This window comes from Microcaecilia unicolor, chromosome 11 (genome assembly GCF_901765095.1).
Source record: "Microcaecilia unicolor chromosome 11, aMicUni1.1, whole genome shotgun sequence".
Classification (NCBI taxonomy): domain Eukaryota; kingdom Metazoa; phylum Chordata; class Amphibia; order Gymnophiona; family Siphonopidae; genus Microcaecilia; species Microcaecilia unicolor.
The window spans coordinates 50,504,228-50,524,693 of NC_044041.1; the positions used below are offsets into that span (position 1 = coordinate 50,504,228).

The following is a 20,466-nucleotide window of genomic DNA, read 5'->3' on the forward strand; positions in this document are numbered from 1 at the left end:
TGGACAGGTTTCAGAAGCCCTGATTTTGGTAATGTGCCCAATATGTTTGCAATGCCATTATTACCATGTAATTATAAGTCAGTGTAGTTAATGTTAGTATTCTGGATTGTATCCACATTATCATGGTGGGAATAGAATATTACCCAAATTGTAAAAATGCTTTTCCCAGAAGAACTAATTGTGCCATTCTGTGGACACTTAACAGTGTACATGCCTCACATACTATACCTAGAATGTTTTTGTGAAAATTGGAAGCAATAGGGGTAACAGAGTAAAAATAAATAAAGTAAAAGAAGGGACCATGGGAAATAGGAAGATCATGAATGGATTTTTTTCCCTTTCTGTATTCCCAGCTGCTCCTGTGCCAATGCCCTCTTACCCCAGCTCAGGGTCTGGGAGTTCCTGCAGCAGCTCCTCCACATCCCACTTGGCATCTCCCTCGGTAAGTAATGCCAACGGGCATGTTCTCAAGTTTTGCCATTTCTGCTTCTAGCGTTATTGTTGCTTGTTTATGGCTTGGAGTAGACTCATTTCATGTTTAAAGCTCCAGGATAAAACTCTCCAGTGGTTAACTCTGTGATTGCTGCAGACAAAAGTGAGCAGAAGAAATGCTGGAGCAGCTGGCCAGACTTCTCACGTGACTTGGCCATTGGAACATTTAATTTTTGCCAAGTGTGCAGATGAATTTGCCAAATTTGGAAACAACCCACATGTAATGGTATCTGTATGTGTCTATGAAAGAGCATTACTTCTATCTCAATTCACTATGGGGATCTCTCCTCAGTGTTCCCTCAATCATAGGTAATTCTTTTGCGTTTTTAACTCTTTATTTAATCAGGATGTACATACACCCTCACAATACCAGTGCACAGCACTGGCAAGTCGAGAAGCCCAATGGTAAAATTCTAAAATTAGGTAACCCCATTTCACCTTCCTCTTTAGACCTGTATAACATTTGGAAGCCAGTCCTCGGGTTTCAGCAATGCCATCTGAAACTAAACAACTGTCCATTCAGTACTCTAAATTCTATCTAGGGAACAGCACAGGGAATGTGCTGGAACAGATAAAGTAAATGGAACAGGACATTCATCTGTCTGAAGGCTGTTCTCATTGGCCTTCCCTGATTTGACGGGGCTAGCTGTATACCAGAGCTACTGTGTTCTTTTGTGTTGATTTTGGATTGCACACTGTTCTTGATTGCTTATCTTGAAAGGCACTGTCACAAAATGCCTAGCCACCCGCCTGGGGTTACCCGCAGACACTCAGAGGGTCTATCCCCAGCACAGCTCAGCTCCGCCTGCACCTGCTGCTTGTCTCTACACTTGCACCCTCCTCCCACCAACTGGGTCACAACCGCCTCTGGGCGAGTCTCTCCCAACACACAAACCACCAGGATTCTTTATCAGTCCAGACAGGCAGAATGAACAAACAGTTGTGTTTATTCTCAGAACTTGGAACAGTGGACAAAAATGTACAGTTGGCAAAAAATAATAGGTAATTGAAATATGAATCAATTATAACACTAACTAAACATTTGCATACTGGCTAAATAGTACCTGGGAAAATCCGGACATATAATTGTTCATAGAGCCTTAGCAAAAAGATCTGTCTCTTTCTTCTTCCAGCTAAGTCTGAAGCAACAGTCAGCACTTCTGAATAATTTCAAGCTCCAGGCCAATCAGAGCTCAGTCAACAAGTTTTAAATGTATACTCCTGCTTGCTTCCTGCTTGTGTTAAAGAACCCCCCCCCCCCCCCCCCCACACTTAGTTCCCTATAACAGCTTTAAGCTTAAACATTTGCCATCTGCTGGCCAAATAGGAGAAATACATTTCTGACATAACTAAAACAGGGAAATATCCAATACATTTTACAGCAGTCACTCCCAACCCAGTCCTCAGGGCACACCTAGTCCTGTTGGGTTTTCAGGATATCCATAATGAATATGCATGAGATAGGTTTGCATGCACTGTCTCAACTGCATGCAGATCTAACTCATGAGTATTCATGGTGGATATCCTGAAAACCTGATGGGACTATGTGTGCCCCGAGGACTGGGTTGAGAATGGCTGTTTTACAGGCTTAAAACACACTGTTTCTTCACAGGCGTTATATCAGTTACTTAATAAACATAAGCATCTTCACCATGTTCGTTCTCCCCACGAAATAGGCAGCTCCATCCATAGTTTGAGATCTGCTGCAGTACAATTTAACAAGGATACATAGTTAACTTTATATAAATCACGCAGTCTGGTAAGGATCATAATCCCCAAATATGTGAAGGAAGATACCCTACTGAAATGACCTAATCTAGCAGCTAGGGTTAGACGAGACCCCAACTCTAAAAACTCCAGTTTGGCAAAATTAATCCTGTAACCTGATATTGACCCCAGTTCATCTATTAGGGCCATCAGTGCCATCCCTGTCTTGTCCATAAATTGATAACTCATGATCTGTGCCTTCAACTACTGCCTCTGTTACTAGTCTAGTATCCCGAATCATTTGAGCCATAGGTTTCAGAGTGAGATCAAACAGGTCAAGAACAGAAGACAGCTCTGTCTGGTTCTGCTATGAACTTGAAAGGGGGAAGACAATTTCCCATTAATCAGTAACCGAGCTACAGAAGGAGGAGTATAATGTAGTTATCTACCCCAGGAATTCTGCTGGGAGGCCTGTCTTATGCAGCACTGGTGGCCTTATGTAGCCTTGTTAGTGTCCCTATGTCTAAAGCCTTGTTAGTGTCCAGTGCCTAATCATAGGCAATTATTGCATTCAGCCCTAGTAAAGAAGCCAGTTTATGAGCATAACTCTCAAAGTTAGGATTATAAATCCTTTGAATATCAGGCTCATCGATGCTACCTTACGCTAGTATTCTATAGGCGCCAGGATTCTGTTATAGAATTGGTGAAATAGTCATATATATATTTTAAATATATTCCTTTAAGATATGTTTGTGTTTGTCTTGACTGTTGCTTATGTTGGCAGTTGATATTTGAATTAAAATGAACTAGGATCTAATGTACAACACTGCTGACACTATTCCTTTCCTCTTTTTTATATTTTTTTGTATGATTGTAGATGTCTTATTTATTTTGTAGCCAACTCATAGTATGTTTTTATTAGACCCCTGATGCAGGCGTTTACCAAAACACAGCCCATGTCGAGTCCCTCAGTAAATGTTACACGCCTACCCCTCAATCGTGAAGGCTCATTGTGCTTTTCTTTCTGTGCATCTACATTTCTTGCTCTTTGGATTTCCTCTCCCATGATTGCATAAAATTGGTGCTCAGCATTCCACATCGAGGCACTTAACTTTAGGCATTAAGTTATAGAATTTCCCGTATGTTTTTATTTGTGGCAGTGGAGGGTTGAGTGACTTGCCCAAGGAGCAGCCTTGGGATTTAAACTAGGTTTCTCTGGTTGTCAGCTTGGAGCTGTAACCATTAGGCTACTCCTCTGCTCCTAAGGAGGTCGGGAACGTGGAAGGGTTAAGTAAGCAGTCATGCTTCTATCTTAGCTTCATTGTTTATTTGCTGTTATGCAGTGGTAAGAATCATCCTGCTGGAGCTTTAAGTTTGGGTTTAAAATTGTGTTGAAGGAAGAGAAATGTGAAAATGCACCTTCTTAAAGTGCAGCCATGAACTGGTGTTTATGGAGAATTGGATTTATTTATTTATTTGGATTTTGCTCACACCTTTTTCTGTAGTAGCTCAAGGTGAGTTACATTCAGATACACTGGGTATTTCCCTGTCAGGCTCACAGTTCTAAGTTTGTATCTGAGGCAATGGAGGGTTAAGTGACTTGCCCAAGATCACAAGGAGCAACAGTGGGATTTGAACCGGGCTCCTCTGGATGTCAAGACCGGTGCTTTAACTGCTAGGCCACTCCTCCACTGTGTTGGGGACTTTGTTAATCTGTCCTGGTTATGGAGTCATTTTAGTCATTTGCACTTGGCCTCCAGTGAATCCTGCCCCTCAATAAATAAAGTGGCTATTATTCAGCCAGTGGTGATCACTGTTTTGCTGACTGCCACTGACAGTTAAACCTGGATATTCAGTGGCAGGCTGTGTCCGGGCTTCAACATTGAATATCCAATTTTGCGGAGCCGGCTAACATGTACTCGATTAAGTGCGATATTCAGCACTGAACCGGCAATGGATTGCCATATAAAGTAGGACTGACTTTTATGCTGTCCTGTTTATGGGGTTCAGCTGGCTAGTTAAGCTCTAAATATTGGCACTTAACTGGCCAAGTGCCAGCTCCACTCCCAGATTGACCCCAAAATAGCTGGTTTTCAGTTCGGTGCTAACTGGTTATTTTCAGCGGCAGTAACAGGTTAGTACTGCTGAAAATTAGCGGTTAGCCTCAAATAGGCAATTGAACCAGCCAGGAACAGTTTCTGGCCGGTTAAATTGCTTTGAACATTGACCCCTAACTGCTTAAGGATGGCATTTTAAAATAATTTTTGTGACTTTTCATCCCATCTAGATTTGATATCACATTTTCATGTGTGATTGGTAGTTCAGCACACTAACAGGCCCAAAGCAGGGTAGATAAATCCATAATTGCCCCTAATGAGTGCAGTGTGGGAATAGTGCACACTGTCACAAAGGAACCTCGAGTTCCTTCTGCATTTTACTCTCAAGATATGTGAGCAAAGCATTGCTAAAGCTGTGCTCCTGCAACAGTTAAAGAACAGCAGTTTAGATCTTGTAAATCAAAGCTATAATTATCTTGAGAGGGAGCCAGCTTTCAAGATGAGAGTTCTTCAGCCACCAACATCATTAATAAAAGGAAGTTTTTTTTTTTGTTTTTTTTTTTGGGGGGGGGGGAACTGAGTTGTTGTTACCTTCATAGTGAACTAAGTCTCCTGGGTATTTTCTTCTCCTTATGTCTGAACCAGTCTCTGGGAGAGCTGCAGCAACTGCAAGAGAAAACACTCACTGATCCTGCCCAGACCTCCCCGGGTTTTCTGCAGGGGTCCAAAGACTCTGGAGGAAGCAGCAGGAATTCATCATGTGACACTGATGACTTTGTCATGGTTCCTGCACAGTTCCCAAGTAAGCCAGCTTTAAATTCCTTGTTGGTGTTGAAGCGGACAGTGCACAGACCACTATCCAGAACCATTTACGTGTGGTCTGTTGAGCTAGTCAGACTTGGGTTGGTTTCAGCATGCCCAGTAACACACACTCAAGCTGTGGCTCCCTCACTGTTCAAATTTGCACTGTTCATTATTTCATGCTTTGTATTTCTGAATTTGATTTCCTGTACCTACAACTAGTGAGATCATTGGTAATGGTAATCGAGGCTGACTGAGTTTCGGTTTCAGATTTGGCACCAAAACCAGCCTGCAATTCAGGTTCAGATTTCAGCCACAAATGCCAATGCATTTTTGGCTGAAACCGAAACTCTCTCCTCCCCCTCACAATCACTCTCCACCCCTCCTCCCCCCAGCAGAAGACAGGCCCACCGGCAGCATTCCTGTCCTGGATCTGGACCTGGACAAAAGCCCATACTCTCAGCGTCATCCCCTTCCTGTGTCTACCTTTTCATTCGTGGGTAGTGGGCGCAGGAGCATTCCCACTCATTCTTGTGTACAGCCGGCTCCAGGTGAAAATGGTTTTCGGGACTTTCTGCAGCAGTCTCGCAAGACTGATGCAGGAGGTCCGAGCAGCCATTTTGAGAATGGAACCGGCACGAGCAGGAGCGATCCTCACTCGCTCTTGTCTGTGCCACTTCCAATTTCAAGGTGGCTGCTGGGACCTCCGACGGCAGTCTCATGAAACTGCAGCAGCAAGTCCTGGAAGTCATTTCCACCTGGAGCTGGCCATGCGCAGGAGTGGGTGGGGGTGCTCTTGTGCCCACTACCCACCAACAAAAGGTAGGCTCAGGAGGGGATTGCTGCTGGGGGGTGGGCTCAGGAAGGGGGCTGCTACTGGTGGGAGCGCTTGGGTCTGGATCTGTGGGAGCGGGGGGGGGGGGGGGGGTTTGGTGAGGCAGTTTTGTTTTCTGCTTTGGTTTCTGCCGAAACTGAGCAGACAGTTTCAGTCACAGATTCGGTTTTGGCTGAGCTCTATAATGGACAGAGAATTTATTTTTTACTTAAGGAGTGTTTTGGTGCATTTTTGTTGTTCTCAAACTAAATGTAGGAGTTTGAAACCAACAAGGTATAGACTCCAAAATCTTTCTTATTTTTCATACGATCCTGTTAATAAATAGAAATAAAACAAAAGAAATGAAAATAAAAGAATACCTTTTATTGGACTAACTTATTTTTGGACAAGCAGAACCACCTTCTTCAAGTCAAATATGAGCAAAAGACAATATCAAATATATATATATAGAGAGATAAATGAGATATGACAAGCATTTCATTGACAGGGAGATATAAGTGGTGGGTGAGGAGTAGTGAGAAACTGAGGAGAGGTGGATGACAAAGCAGTATATTTTATTGGTTATAATGTGATAGAAAACCCAGATTATTGTTAAGTCCTGTCAGGTACAGTAGATGTCAGAATATTTCATCATCCTTGTTTTGTTTTATTCTATTCATTACCTTTAAAGTGGATTAACATGACAACCACACCACTAAGATCCTGTTAGAATACGTGAGATATCCCCTCGGGAAAGCTCCTTGGAACAGTTCAATAAGGATCCTTAGCTGCTTGCTATTTTTAAGCTATAAGGAAGTGTAGATATAGGATAGATATGAGCCGCCAAGCCGTGATGTTATTCAGTTTATTTTTATATTTCAACGATTTTTATTGATGACTCATCAGAACAAGGAAAGTTTACAATCATCCAACAATGTACCTAACATACTCCAATAACATCACACTGATCATTTCCGTACATTACAGAATGTCATCAAATTTTAACTAGTATATCCCCTTCCCATACTCCCTCTCACTTCCCAACTATACAACAGCTACGCGAGTTTAAACTGTACTGAACCTCCCATCCATACTTCCCCTACCCTCCCAATTAAAAAAAACAAGAAAAGGGGGGAAATAAGGAGAGGGGAGGGCAGCCCGATATACCCCGCAAATAACATCTCCCTCACCAAAGGTAGCCTACTTAAATGCATTCAAAATCAGGCTTTGAGCCCTATGAGGGAGTGTCTAAGTATATACTTCCCAGGTAGCTAGAAATAGCTTCCTCCCTCTAGAGGAGCCCTGTACCTGCTTCTGTTCTAGTAACATTAGTGCATGCAACCTATTTCTCCAGGCCCAATACGAAGGTTCAGTTTCTCCCACCCATGTCCCCAATATAACACATTTACCCAACACTGCTGCTTTCTGAAGAAGAAGAATTCTATTGCGATTAGCGATATGAAAAGCTTCATATTTATTTAATAGCAGCCCCTCGGGCGTGAATGGCAGAGAGCATCCCCAGAGCCTTTCAAAACAATGCAAAATAGCTCTCCAAAATAGCCGTATCTTTGGGCATCCCCAAAAAGCATGTTAAAAAGAATTATTATCTTGATTATATTTCAAGCACACTGGTGTTCCCACTCCTGCACTCTTAAATACTTGCTCCTGAGTAAAATACGCTCTGTGTAAAGTCCGGTACTGATATTCTCGTAATTCCGCACTCACTGATATTTCAGGTATCCGCTTAATTAGCCGATTATAGTCTAGGGCACAAACCTGCAAGCCTATATCTCCATTCCATCTAGAGATCAAACCTGCCCGAGACCTGCTAGAAGAAAGACACTGCAGTTCTCTGTGAAGAGAAGAAATTGACAAATTACCCTCCTGAAATTTCCCCCAAAAATCCTTCAAATGTCTACCCAAAGAGAAAACTAAGCCATGGACATCTAATGACTCTATATAATGTTGCAATTGTCTGTACGCTAAGAAATCCGTATGTCCTACGAGCCCCTCATTCTGTAGATGATCCCAGGAAAGCATCTTGCCCTCCTCTCTAGCACATGCTGTAACAACCAAAAGCCTCTGGACACCCAACGCCGAAAATTAATATGATTGCAGCTTGGCAAAAATTGAGCATTCCCAGTAATCGAGAGCTGATCTGAGACCTCCGGATTCCCCCCTCCAAAAGACGAACTAAATAACGCCATACCTCTCGCATGGGACCCAGGGCCATACTCCGATAAAGATCAGACTGTACCAACCTCAAGGGGCAGTGCAAAAGAGAATTGAAATGCCATGGGAAATAAAATGCATTCTCATAGTCCACTGGGGTAAATCCCTGTTCTCCAAGAAATCGATCCCCTGGATGGCGCAGCAAACATGTTCGATTATAAACACGCATATTCAGAAGTCCCATCCCTCCATATTTCCATGTGCCCAACAAATAACCAAGCGACATTTTTGGCTTCTTACCCGCCCAGCAGAATTCAGTCAAAAGTTTACGCAAGGAATGTAGATCATGTTTCAACAATCTTAGCGGCAATAACTGCAGCACACAGAGCCATTTAGGAAAAAACAACCATATTAAAAAGTTGAATGCGACCATGCACCAATAAGGGAAGATGTACCCAGCGATCTAAATATGCCCTGGTAACATCCAATAACACCGCTAAATTGTTCTCATACAACTGTGATGTTGTAGTTGGTAATTGGATCCCTAGATACTGGAAAGATCCAGTTGCCCAACATAAGGGAAATGTCCCCTCCTATTGCTGCTGCAACTCCTCGTCTGTGGGCAATGCCAGCGATTTTTCAAAATTTAGCTTAAAGCCCGAAAAATCACCATACTCCTTAAAACTATCCAAAAGAGCCTCCAGATATCTCTTCGGATCCGTCAGATGCACCAAAATATCATCTGAAAACGCAGACAGTTTGAATTCTTGCGAACCAATCTTAACACCTTTAATATCTGGGTTATCCATAACATCTCTAATCCAGGGATCCAGTGTCATAACAAATAGTAAAGGAGATAGTGGGTAGCCTTGTCATGTGCCTCTATGTATTTCAAAGGAGGAGGTAAAAACATTATTGACCCAGATTCGTGCCTGCGGGGAGGCATATAATGCCTGTACCGCATTCAGAAAAAAGTTTCCGACCCCATATGTTCACAGGATAGCAAATAAAAAGTTCCAAGCAACTCGGTCAAACGCCTTTTCCGCGTCAAAAATGACCAGCAAGGAAGGAAGACGAAGTCTCTCAATCTGCGCCAGGGAAATCAGAATCTTTCTCATGTTCTGAGTAGCCGTCTGTTCCCGGACAGATCCCACCTGTAGGTCGGCTAACAAAGAAGGCAGCACCTGTGCTAGACGTTTGGCCAATATCTTTGCAAATAGTTTAGTTTCTACATTTAAAATAGAAATGGGTCTATATGCAGAAGGATGCATGGGATCTTTCCCTGCTTTCAATAATAAAATAATCTGCGCCATCTGCAAGGAACTGGGCAATTTACCATCTTCCACAAATTGAGTAAAGCAGGCTCTCAAGGTGGGTACCATAGAAGGTGAGAGGATCTTGTAAAACTCTGCCCTGAAACCATCAGGCCCCGGTGCCTTGCGTAAAGCACTTTGTTCAATTGCTAAAGCCACTTCCTCCTCCGTTATAGGGCTCTCAAGTTTACTTTTAGAATCTGACGAAAGTTGTGGCAAATCTAAAATTCCCAAATATAAATCTCAATCCATCTCTCCCTTCAAGGGACGTGCATATAAATGCTGATAATATTCTTGAAATACCTCCGCTATCTCCCGATCTGTTCTCAGCAATACACCATCGCTTCGTTCTATCTGTGTGATTGTAGTAGATCCCCTAGCCTGTTGGGTGAGCCGTGCTACAAGTCTCCCAGCTTTATTACCATGACGATGTAATTGGAACTTGTAATACTGCATGGACTTCAATGCCCTTGCATGTAAAAGCTCCCTCAAAGAAGTCAGAAGTGTCAACAATAAATTACGACTAGTGAATACGTGGTGGTAAGGGCTTCCGTGCTAATGGCCACACACTAATTGGGAAATTAGCGCATGGCCATTAGAGAACAAAGTACATAAGCGGTCATTTTACCGCCATGCTAAAAGTGGCCGCAGCATGTGGTAAACCCACGAGCTACAAACAATGCGAGCCACTTTTTAGCACGGCTTAGTAAAGGGGCCCCTCTGTCTCTTAAAATCTCTGCCAGTGTACTCGGTAATATAAAACACTAGTAAAACATGCCCGTTTCTTGCGTTAATGAAACGGGCGCTAGCACGGTTTCCTTCCGAACCTCCCCCCTCCCTCCCTACTCACCCCTTTCAGCGTTCTGATGGCACTGGCCGCCATTGTTGCTGACCTCGGCACGCCACCTTCAATCTGCTGCGTCGTTTGTTGTGAAGCCACTGACGCCATTTCTCCGCCCTCGACGTCATCACGTTTGACGCGAGGGCGGGGCCCGAACACAGTGTTTTCGGTGGCTTCACCACCACGAAGGCTTCGAACCGGAAGGAAGTGCCCAGAGGACCTGACAGTGACGTCAGTGTCCTCAAAACGTTGAGGGTGAGTTTTATTATATAGGATGAAAGGTAGTGGACTGTCCTCCTTTTTGTACTGTAATTTAAATTAATTTATTTACAGATTTATAACCCGCTTAACCATTGTTATAACTCAGGGTGGTGCACAACAAGGTCATCAAAAAGTTACAGTAAGAACAATCGTGGCATAAAATTATCTTTCACAAAACTCCTGTCTGGAAGAATATACTCTTATAACACTACTGAGTTAATTCCTAAAGACTCTCAATACACTACTCAGTACTAAATCAATATTTTAACCCTCAAATTTTTTTTTTTAATATTCTTATTTATTTAAATTTTCCAATATATCACCACATAAAGTGAATATGCAATCGGCATTATTTAACATTAGGAAACAAAAATGATAAGTATATATCTTTACAGCCCATTTGTCCACAAGTTAAAGAAATTTGATTCCAAGGTTAAGGAGATTAAAAAAGAAAAGAAATACAAAAAAAACCCTCAAATTTTTTATATAAATTTTTGTGAAAATAATGTGCTCAGTTCATACCCATTCCAACCATTATATCCCCAAGGGAATATGTGGCAGAGTCATAGATGGAACCATTATAGCACATTAGGTGTTCCGAATCCCACACCAGGCATGTACATACACTGTTCTTACGATAACTCAATTATATATCAGTCTGTTATTTCAACTACATCTATACAAATATATACAGATAAAATTATCTTTGCCTTACAAAGTAAAAAAGTAGATTCCCTTTTACAATCTCATAGCTCATAATCTCGTATTATCTAAACTTAACAAAAGATGCTATCTATCTAACAGACCATCAGAAAACCAGAATTGGAGGGGAAATTTGGATTACCTAGGTAGTTCATTGACTTCACTTGTATGTCTCTGCTGGTCTCTTATAAGGACAAATTGTAGCAGTTTAACAGGTCAAAGTTTTGCCAGAGATCAATGCATCCTCACCTCCCTGGTAATGCTAATCCTATGCTTGTTTGATATGCAGGTGATCTCACAGCTGAGGCTGCAGGAGGGAAACCTATACAGGACAGCCTGATGTACAGTGGGTAAGACAGACAACAGGCTTAAACTTGGTGCTCCATGACATCAAAGCCCCTCTTCTAGACCAGACTTGCAGTGCACTGGGCCCCTCTGTATATAGTAAAGCTGATGCTAGGAGCCACATAACATAGGAGTTGTAAAAGGAGAATTTACACTGGGGCCTTAAGATGAAGTGGGAATTATTACAATAGCACAGCAATTTTGTCAGAAGGAGGACTTAATAGAGAGGGCTGAAGTCTTGAGAGCCAACCAGCAGGGCTGGGCTTTAGTAACACAACAGATGGTGGCAGATAAAAAGCTATTTGGCCCTCCCAGTTTTCCTGTTTAAGTTATCTGTTGGAGCCCTGCTGCCATTTCCTGTAGATTGACCCTTGTCTCCTCTCTGTGGAAACTGCATGCAACCCCACCCCGGTTCTGTGCCCATTGACTTTCCCATTTTCTGGTTGTCTAGTGTTCCGTCTGAGTTAGCATATAGGACAGGAAAGTCAGCCCAGGGGTGTAGCCATGGGGGGAGGGGGGAAGAGGGCTCAGGGATCTGGACCCCCCCCCCACACACACACACACACACACACACACACACACACTTTAGGCCCAGTCCTCCTCCAAAATTGGCTGCACAAGATGTCTGGCTTTTGGGGATACTAAACCCCTGTCAGCCAAAGAGATTCACTACCTGATCCCTGCCTGAGCAACAGGAAGCTGGTGGGATGCGCCAGCCGTCGATGCTGGCACTTCCGCGCATTCTTAGTTTGTGCATTGAAGTGCCGGTGTTGGGGGCTTGAGCACCCTGCCGGTTTCCTTGCTGCTTAAGCGGCACAGGCAGGGGCTCGGTAAGAGAATCTCTTCGGCTGGAAGGATGGGGGAGAACTGAGGTGAAAAAATTCCTCCTCCCTAGTCCACCCTTGGGCTGCCCCTAAAAATCGAGTTCTAGCTACACCCCTGAGGCAACCATGGTCCTTGGAGGCCACAACCCAATTGGGTTTTCAAGATTTCCACAATGGATATGATTGATTTGCATGTACTGCTTCAATTGTATGAAGTAGATGTCATGCATATTCATTGTGGAAATCTTGAAAACCCGACTGGATTGTGGCCCTCGAGGACTGTGGTCGCCCACCCCTAATATAGGGCTCTAAATTTATCCAGCCCTCGGTGCATACTCTCACCATTCCTTGATTTCTTCGTTATCTGTCTTCACCACTGTTACCCATCCTAAGCGTGCTTACATTTAGTCATTATTTTTGTACAGGAATTTTCCATGTTGTACACAGAACCACTGTTGCTTGGGTTGTTTTCCAGGGCCTCATGCTATAGGCTTCCAGTCTTCACTGCAACACAGTGGTGTAGTAAGGGGGGGGAGGGCGGATAGCCCTGGCACTGTCTTGGGAGGGGCATGGTGGGTGCCTGAACCCTCCCCCCCCCCCCAAATTGAGGCAATTGGAAGCCCTCCTGCTCGCACACCATGCCATTTGCTTCCCCTCCCCCGTGCAGTGCTGGGCTTTTGTACAACTGAGCATGCATAAGGGAGGCCCACCCCCCACACGTGTTGTTTTCAGGGGGGGGGAGAGTAAGGCTTCTGCTGGCAGGTCTTGGGAACCCTGCCAGTTCAGGTATGCGATATGCACTGGAGGAGGGGGGGAGAGCAGAGAGAAACAGTGATGAAGTAAGGGCGCCTTCCTCCCTTAGTATACCACTGCTACAACAAAGTCCTGGAATGGAGGGAAGGAGAGAGAGCGATTTTCCACTACACCATCCATCCCTGTTCTGAAGTCTGAATTCAGTTCCTGAGGTCATAGGCTTTTCCTTAGATAAAAATCTGCTTTCTTTGGGACTTAAACCTGCTGAACCAAATGATACTTAGTCCATAAGTTGAAATGTGGAGTTTGCTACAGTGTACTATAGCAGTGGCGTTCCTAGGGGGGCTGACACCCGGGGCGGATCGCCGATGCGCCCCGCCGCCCCCAGATGCAGCGCGACCCCCCCCCCCGCGCCTGTCCTCCGTTCATTCCATGCTTCTTCTCTGCTGTTCCGGGGCAGAGAAGAAGCATGGAACGAACGGAGGACAGGAGCACGCAGCACCCCCCCCCCCCCCCCCCCCCCCAGCGGCGTGCACCCGGGGCGGACCGCACCCATCGCCCCCCCCCCTAGGAACGCCACTGTACTATAGTCACAGCCCTGAAGGCACTGTTCGGTTTGGAAACTGATTTGGGGAATGAGAGAATCTTTCTAAGATTTAGCAAGCTGCAAAGTTTTGTTGTTTTTTCTTATTTTTTCCAAGAATCACGTCCATCTCTTCCTCCTCCCTTCCCTTCTCTATTTCTGTCTGGACTGTTTTCACCCTCTCCCTCCTTCACCCCATTTCTCCCTTTTTCAGGAGCTCCCTAGTGACGTCAGCAGGCCTGGAAAGTCAGGGAAGAACTCCGTCCCCTTCTCCACCTTACTGCAGCTCTCCCAGCCCATCCGGGTAAGAGGAACAAGGCCTATCTGCTTGATTTGTGGGCGTACCTCTCCTTCCAGTTGGAATGGTCACTCTGTGGTGTTTATCTGTAGTACCACTGCTCTCAGAATGTACCATATGGGCCAAACAATATACCTTGCTAGCTATAGCCCTTTCTGGACTTGTTACACTTAAATTCAGGTTTTGGTCTAATCCAGGAGTTCTCGATCCAGTCCTCGGACATACCCAGCCAGTCAAATTTTCAGGATATCCAGGTTTTCAGGATATCCATGATGAATGTGCATAAAATTAATTTGCATGCACTGTCTTCACTGTAGGCAGATCTCTCTCATACATATTCATTAAAAACCTGACTGGCTAAGTGTATCCCGAGGACTGGGTTGAGAAACCCTGATCTGATCTGATTAACTCCTTGTATGGTGATGTTGTTTTTTTTTTTTTATTAAATTTGCATATCATTCACAGCAAACTGAAGTAAATGGGTCTGGCTGAAGCCCTGACTGGTCAAGTGTCCTTGTAATACCATAGCTGTCCTTGTCACTTAAGATGACACCCCCTGTGGAGCTGCTTTAGTTGACAGGGAGAGCGGTATGGCAGTGCCCCGCTGTATGCTCACCATGTTACACGCATGCACACTCTAATTCTGCAAACTTGCTCACACAACTTATGTTTAGCGCGCAAAGTTATACAATACTGTCAGTTGTGTGTGTAACTTAACAAGCTGCTAATTGACATTACCAGCCAATTATTGGCTGTAATTAGCAGTTACATGCATATATATTCTATAAACTGTGTGCATAAAAGTCCAAAGCGTGTAAGTGAAATGGGGGCGTGGACCTGGGAGGAGCATGGGCGTGCCCAGCATTTGTGCACACAGATTATAGAATATTAGAAGTTAGGCACAAGCATTTATATAAGCCGTTGAACTGGCATAAGTGCTCGCGCTTAAAGTTAAGCATGTAACTGCAAACTTATGCTAGTATTCTATAATGGCAGTTGCCAGTTTAAGAATTCATGCTTAGAACTTTGGGCGATCTATAGAGAATTATTACCCCCCCCCCCCCCCCCCCCCCCCCCCCCCAGCCTGTATGTGCCTTTCTTCCTTCCAGGGCTTTCATTTGGCAAGCATGAAAATGCTCCAGGGCGGGGTGTGTCGCCACACTACCTCCAGTTAATGTCTTTGAGAGACCGATGCAGAAAGCTGCCACAAGCCTAACTATACGGTTATCTCGGGTTTGTACTTGCAGATTACTGGTCGAGAAATGCAGAAAGGGGGTGAGCACAAGTGTTAACTCATGTAGAAGACATGATCGCATGCTGCATTAAAATGAATAGTCACAAAGCCGTTGAATATTCCACTGCAATGCACAGAAGGAAACAGTGGTTTTTGACCAGTGCATAAAACAAGAAATTTTTTGCAAGGTCCAGGACAGTGTTGAAGGGTTGCTGAAGAGGATTTCGTGTCCTTTTTGCAATTTTAAATGCTACGTTTCTCTCTTTTTTTTCCCAGCCAGAACAGCATCTGCAACTTTAAAACACACACAGGAATAACAGCAATAATATTCGCATGTCCAAACAAAAATGAACATGCCAGCAAACATCTGCGGCGGCTGTTCTGGGCATAAATATCAGCCTCACAAAAATTTTATGTGCAAGAAATCATTGCAAAGTTAATATTTATGTGCACAATTGCCACAGATGTGTGCTTGCAACTTTCATTTTCTTCAGACATGCGCACAAGAAGTCATGCTTACCACTCAACCCTTGTGCACATGTTCCCAGCAGGCTTCCCTCGATTAGTGTGCAGGTTCTCCATGCATAACATTTGCATAAAATTACCTTTCTGCATGGTGTGGTATTGAGCTTGTAGTAGAAGCAGCATACTCAGTCATCCGTACATGGCTCTACTGCGAGCTTTCTGCATTGGCCTCTGAATGTTAATTACCTCAGCTTGCCTTTACATACAAAGGCTTTAAGACCCAAATATAGAAACAGGAGAAATCCCCATCTGCATGGAGATATGCAAAGTCCATTTCATGATGGTGTTACAGCTACAGGTGAAAGGTCATCACAGTACACAGACCTGGTGTAATGAGCCCTGGCTATTCTGGTGTCTAGCACTGTACAAACAACTTAAGTGTTCTTTGTGTTTATGATTTCTACAGCAGGCCAGGCCTTTCTGTATGTAGCAAACATGGCCAGTCTTTTCCTATCCCGGTACCAACACAGATCCAAAACTACATGAGGATTGAACAGAACCTGCAGTGTCACAATCCATGTAGCTCCCCACGGTAAGAATCTCACAATCTATTTACCTTCACATGATAAAAATTTCACAGGCTATGTGCCTCCCCATAGTAAGAATCCCAGAATCTATGTACCTTCCCAGGATAAGACTCTCACAATCCGTGTTCCTCCCCATGGTAAGAATCTCACAATCCATGTACCTTCCCATGGTAAGAATCACAAAATCCAGGTACCTCCCCATGGTAGGGAACACACCATCTGTGCACCGCCCCACAGTAAAAATCTCACAATCCATATTCCTCCCAACAGTAAGAATCTTATAGTCTGTGAACCTCCCTGCAGTAAGAATTACAAAATCCAGGTACTTCCCCACAGTAAGAACCTCACAATTCATGTTCCTCTCCATGGTAGGAATTTCATAATCCGTGTAACTTTCTTTTTCACTCATCCCTCCTCCACCATAGTACGATTCCTAATGTCTGTGTGTCCCCTCCCCCCAACACCAATACATGTCTCACGGTTGATAGCCCTTCCCCTTTGAACAGCAAGGGTTACCTTCATTTTCCTCCTTCACTCAAGGTTGGAAGAAAGACTCACTAGTGGCCCAATGCACAAAACGTACCATGCCAGCTACATGCGATTTTGATTGGTTCTATTTAGTTTAGCGAACACGATATTTAGCGAGAATTGCACAAAGGGGTTCTGTGTGCTTTTTACTGTTCGCAGTAGCAGCCAATGAGAATCATATGCAAAATTATTACAATGAGCTGATCAGTATTTAAATGTGCATTCCGAGCGATGCACAGCCATTTCCAAGCGATGCACAGAAAGGGGCGCTTGCCTTTTAATAGGAAATTTTAATGAGAGGTCAGAAGCTGTCGTAGCATAGAGGTGTCTTCTTGGCAGAACAGTCTGCCCCTGGCATAACAGCACTGTCAAGAGGTTGTCTTGGAACAAAAAAGCACGTTGTTGAGGCGTGCCCATGGCACCTGTAGTGTAGAAAAAGGCTTTCATACATGTACATATCTAATATAATAAAACGCACCGTGAACGTTCTGAAGACAACGTTCTGTGAAGCCGGAAGCTTGAAGCCGGAAGCCTAAGTTCTCAGGACAACGTTCTGTGAAGCCGGAAGCTTGAAGCCGGAAGTCTGAAGCCTTGAAGCCTGAAGCCTTGAAGCCATCTGACGTCACTCCCAGGCTGAGGCTGAAGGGTTCGGGGATTCGTGGTGTGAAGCCTTCAAGCCAGCCAGCCGTCTCTGCCCCGCCCTCGCGACAAAACAAACAAATCCGGAAGCGAAACGTCAGGGAAGGAGGCGGCGCTCCCGACGTCTAGCCTTCCCTTCGCTGTGTTCCGCCTTCAAAACAAGGCGGAACACAGCGAAGGGAAAGCTAGACGTCGGGAGCGCCGCCTCCTTCCCTGACGCTTCGCTGCACGAACCGCCACGGAGGTAAAGTTAAAAAGAATTAAAAAAAAAAAAAAGGGAGGCATGGATGCGAGGCATGGATGCGAAGGAGGGGGCATGGATGCGAAGGGGTGGGGGGGCATGGATGCGAGGGGGGGGGCATGGATGCGAGGCATGGATGCGAAGGGGGGGGCATGGATGCGAAGGGGTGGGGGGCATGGATGCGAGGGGGGGGCATGGATGCGAGGCATGGATGCGAAGGGGGGGGGAAAGAAGAGGGCGGGCCAGGCTGGGACATGGGAGAGAGCGTAGCATGGATGCGAGGGGGGGGGGTCATGGAAGGGCGAGAGGGGACTTGCTGGAAAAGGATGAATGGAGGCGGCAGGGGACAGAGGAGCATGGATTACAGAGCAGGCCTCAGGCAGAGAGGGGAAATGCTGGATAGGGAAAAATGGAGGGGCCAGGTGACAGATGAGCATGGATGGGCATGGATTGGAAGGGCAGGACTCAGGGAGAGGGGAATTGCTGCATAGGGATGAATGGAGGGGACAGATGGGCATGGATGGATATGGATTACAGAGCAGGCCTCAGGCAGAGAGGGGAAATGCTGGATAGGGAAAAATGGAGGGGCCAGGTGACAGAGGAGCATGGATGGGCATGGATTGGAAGGGCAGGACTCAGGGAGAGGGGAATTGCTGGATAGGGATGAATGGAGGGGACAGATGGGCATGGATGGATATGGATTACAGAGCAGGCCTCAGGCAGAGAGGGGAAATGCTGGATAGGGAAACATGGAGGGGCCAGGTGACAGAGGAGCATGGATGGGCATGGATTGGAAGGGCAGGACTCAGGGAGAGGGGAATTGCTGCATAGGGATGAATGGAGGGGACAGATGGGCATGGATGGATATGGATTACAGAGCAGGCCTCAGGCAGAGAGGGGAAATGCTGGATAGGGAAAAATGGAGGGGCCAGGTGACAGAGGAGCATGGATGGGCATGGATTGGAAGGGCAGGACTCAGGGAGAGGGGAATTGCTGGATAGGGATGAATGGAGGGGACAGATGAGCATGGATGGATATGGATTGCAGAGCAGGCCTCAGGCAGAGAGGGGAAATGCTGGATAGGGAAAAATGGAGGGGCCAGTTGACAGAGGAGCATGGATGGGCATGGATTGGAAGGGCAGGACTCAGGGAGAGGGGAATTGCTGCATAGGGATGAATGGAGGGGACAGATGGGCATGGATGGATATGGATTGCAGGGCAGGCCTCAGGCAGAGAGGGGAAATGCTGGATAGGGAAAAATGGAGGGGCCAGGTGACAGAGGAGCATGGATGGGCATGGATTGGAAGGGCAGGACTCAGGGAGAGGGGAATTGCTGCATAGGGATGAATGGAGGGGACAGATGGGCATGGATGGATATGGATTGCAGGACAGGCCTCAAGCAGAGAGGGGAAATGCTGGATAGGGATGAATGGAGGGGGCAGGTGACAGACAAACATGGATGGCCATGGATTGGGAGGGCAGGGCTCAGGGACAGAGGGGAATTGCTGGAAAAGGATGAATGGAGGGGGCAGGGGACAGATGGCCATGGATTGGGAGGGCACGGCTCACACTCTCTCTCTCATATACAATGTCTTTCTCACTCTCACACACTTTGTCTCACACTGTATCACATTCACTCTCTATGTGCCACACAGTCACTCACACACTCGCTTGGTCTCATACACTCACTCAAACAGAGAATCTGTGTCTCACACACACTCTCTCTCTCGCCCACACACACACACTCTCACTCACACTGTGTCTCACATACACACTTGCACACACTCTCATTCTCACACACACACTCTCTCACAAACACACTCACACCCAGACTCACGCTCTCTCTCACACAATCACACTTTCACTCCGACTCTCAAACAGTCACTCTCACATACACTCTCCCAAACATACACACTCCGAGGAAAACCTTGCTAGCGCCCGTTTCATTTGTGTCAGAAACGGGCCTTTTTTACTAGTAAATAATAAAACCCCCGGGCCATGAAAGTTGGCATGGAACCCCACAAAAAGAAACCTTCATGACCTGGGTGGTTTATTGCTTGTCTGCGTGTATGAAAGCTGTGTGTACTAGCAGTGGAACGCTGTGAAGGGACGTCCATAGCACATGCTTTTCTGGGCATGTGCATAGTATCCATGCTTAACGAGTGACTGTCCCACGCATGTGCTGCTTAGCAGGTAGCTCTTCTATGCATATGCTTTTTCCCTACCGAGCTGCTCGCTGTAATTGCAAGGAGCTCATTTGCATTTGATTTCCTTTCAGCATCGATCGTTATTTTAGACTGGTTATCTTTTAGCGGGACTGTAAAAGCAATGGTTTGTTTACGGGGACTTTTGTGCATCGGCACATAGAACTCACAGCTTTAGTGTATAACTGACAAACTTGGCTAAAATAAAACCCTTTTTCCATTACATAGTTTCTCACTATTCCAGAACCTGTGGGATAGTTGTGTCCATCAACATGGAAAATCACCTAAGACAAGAGTTGCTCCACTCACTTGCAATTCCTTTTTATTCAGATGGTTTGTTCAATTAAAACAACTGGAATGTAGTAACATAAACACATTTGGTATTTCTGTCCCCCTATCCTCCCTCCACCTCTCCTGAATGCAGGTGATGTGTGCATTCTTGTGCTGTGGAGGTAATTTACTGACATTCAGGGTGGGCAGTTTTCAGATAGCCAAGTGAAGCATTGTTAAAATGCCCAGGTATTTGCTGCAGCCACCATTTGTGTGTTACATTAAGAAGGAATATTCATAAATTCCTCAGCTTGATCTTTGGTGGATTTAATGGA

The 20,466-nt window shown here is 45.3% G+C and overlaps 1 protein-coding gene across 1 annotated transcript in view; it reads left to right on the top strand.

Annotated features, from left to right (window-relative positions):
- The window catches only part of ULK1 (unc-51 like autophagy activating kinase 1), a 151,033-nt gene that overhangs the window by 99,624 nt on the left and 30,943 nt on the right, over positions 1-20,466 (top strand). The window contains exons 12-16 of the mRNA XM_030217452.1: positions 354-442; positions 4,902-5,058; positions 11,450-11,510; positions 13,880-13,969; positions 16,129-16,254. Coding sequence (XP_030073312.1) covers positions 354-442; positions 4,902-5,058; positions 11,450-11,510; positions 13,880-13,969; positions 16,129-16,254 — 523 coding nt within the window. The remainder of the gene's footprint in view (positions 1-353; positions 443-4,901; positions 5,059-11,449; positions 11,511-13,879; positions 13,970-16,128; positions 16,255-20,466) is intronic.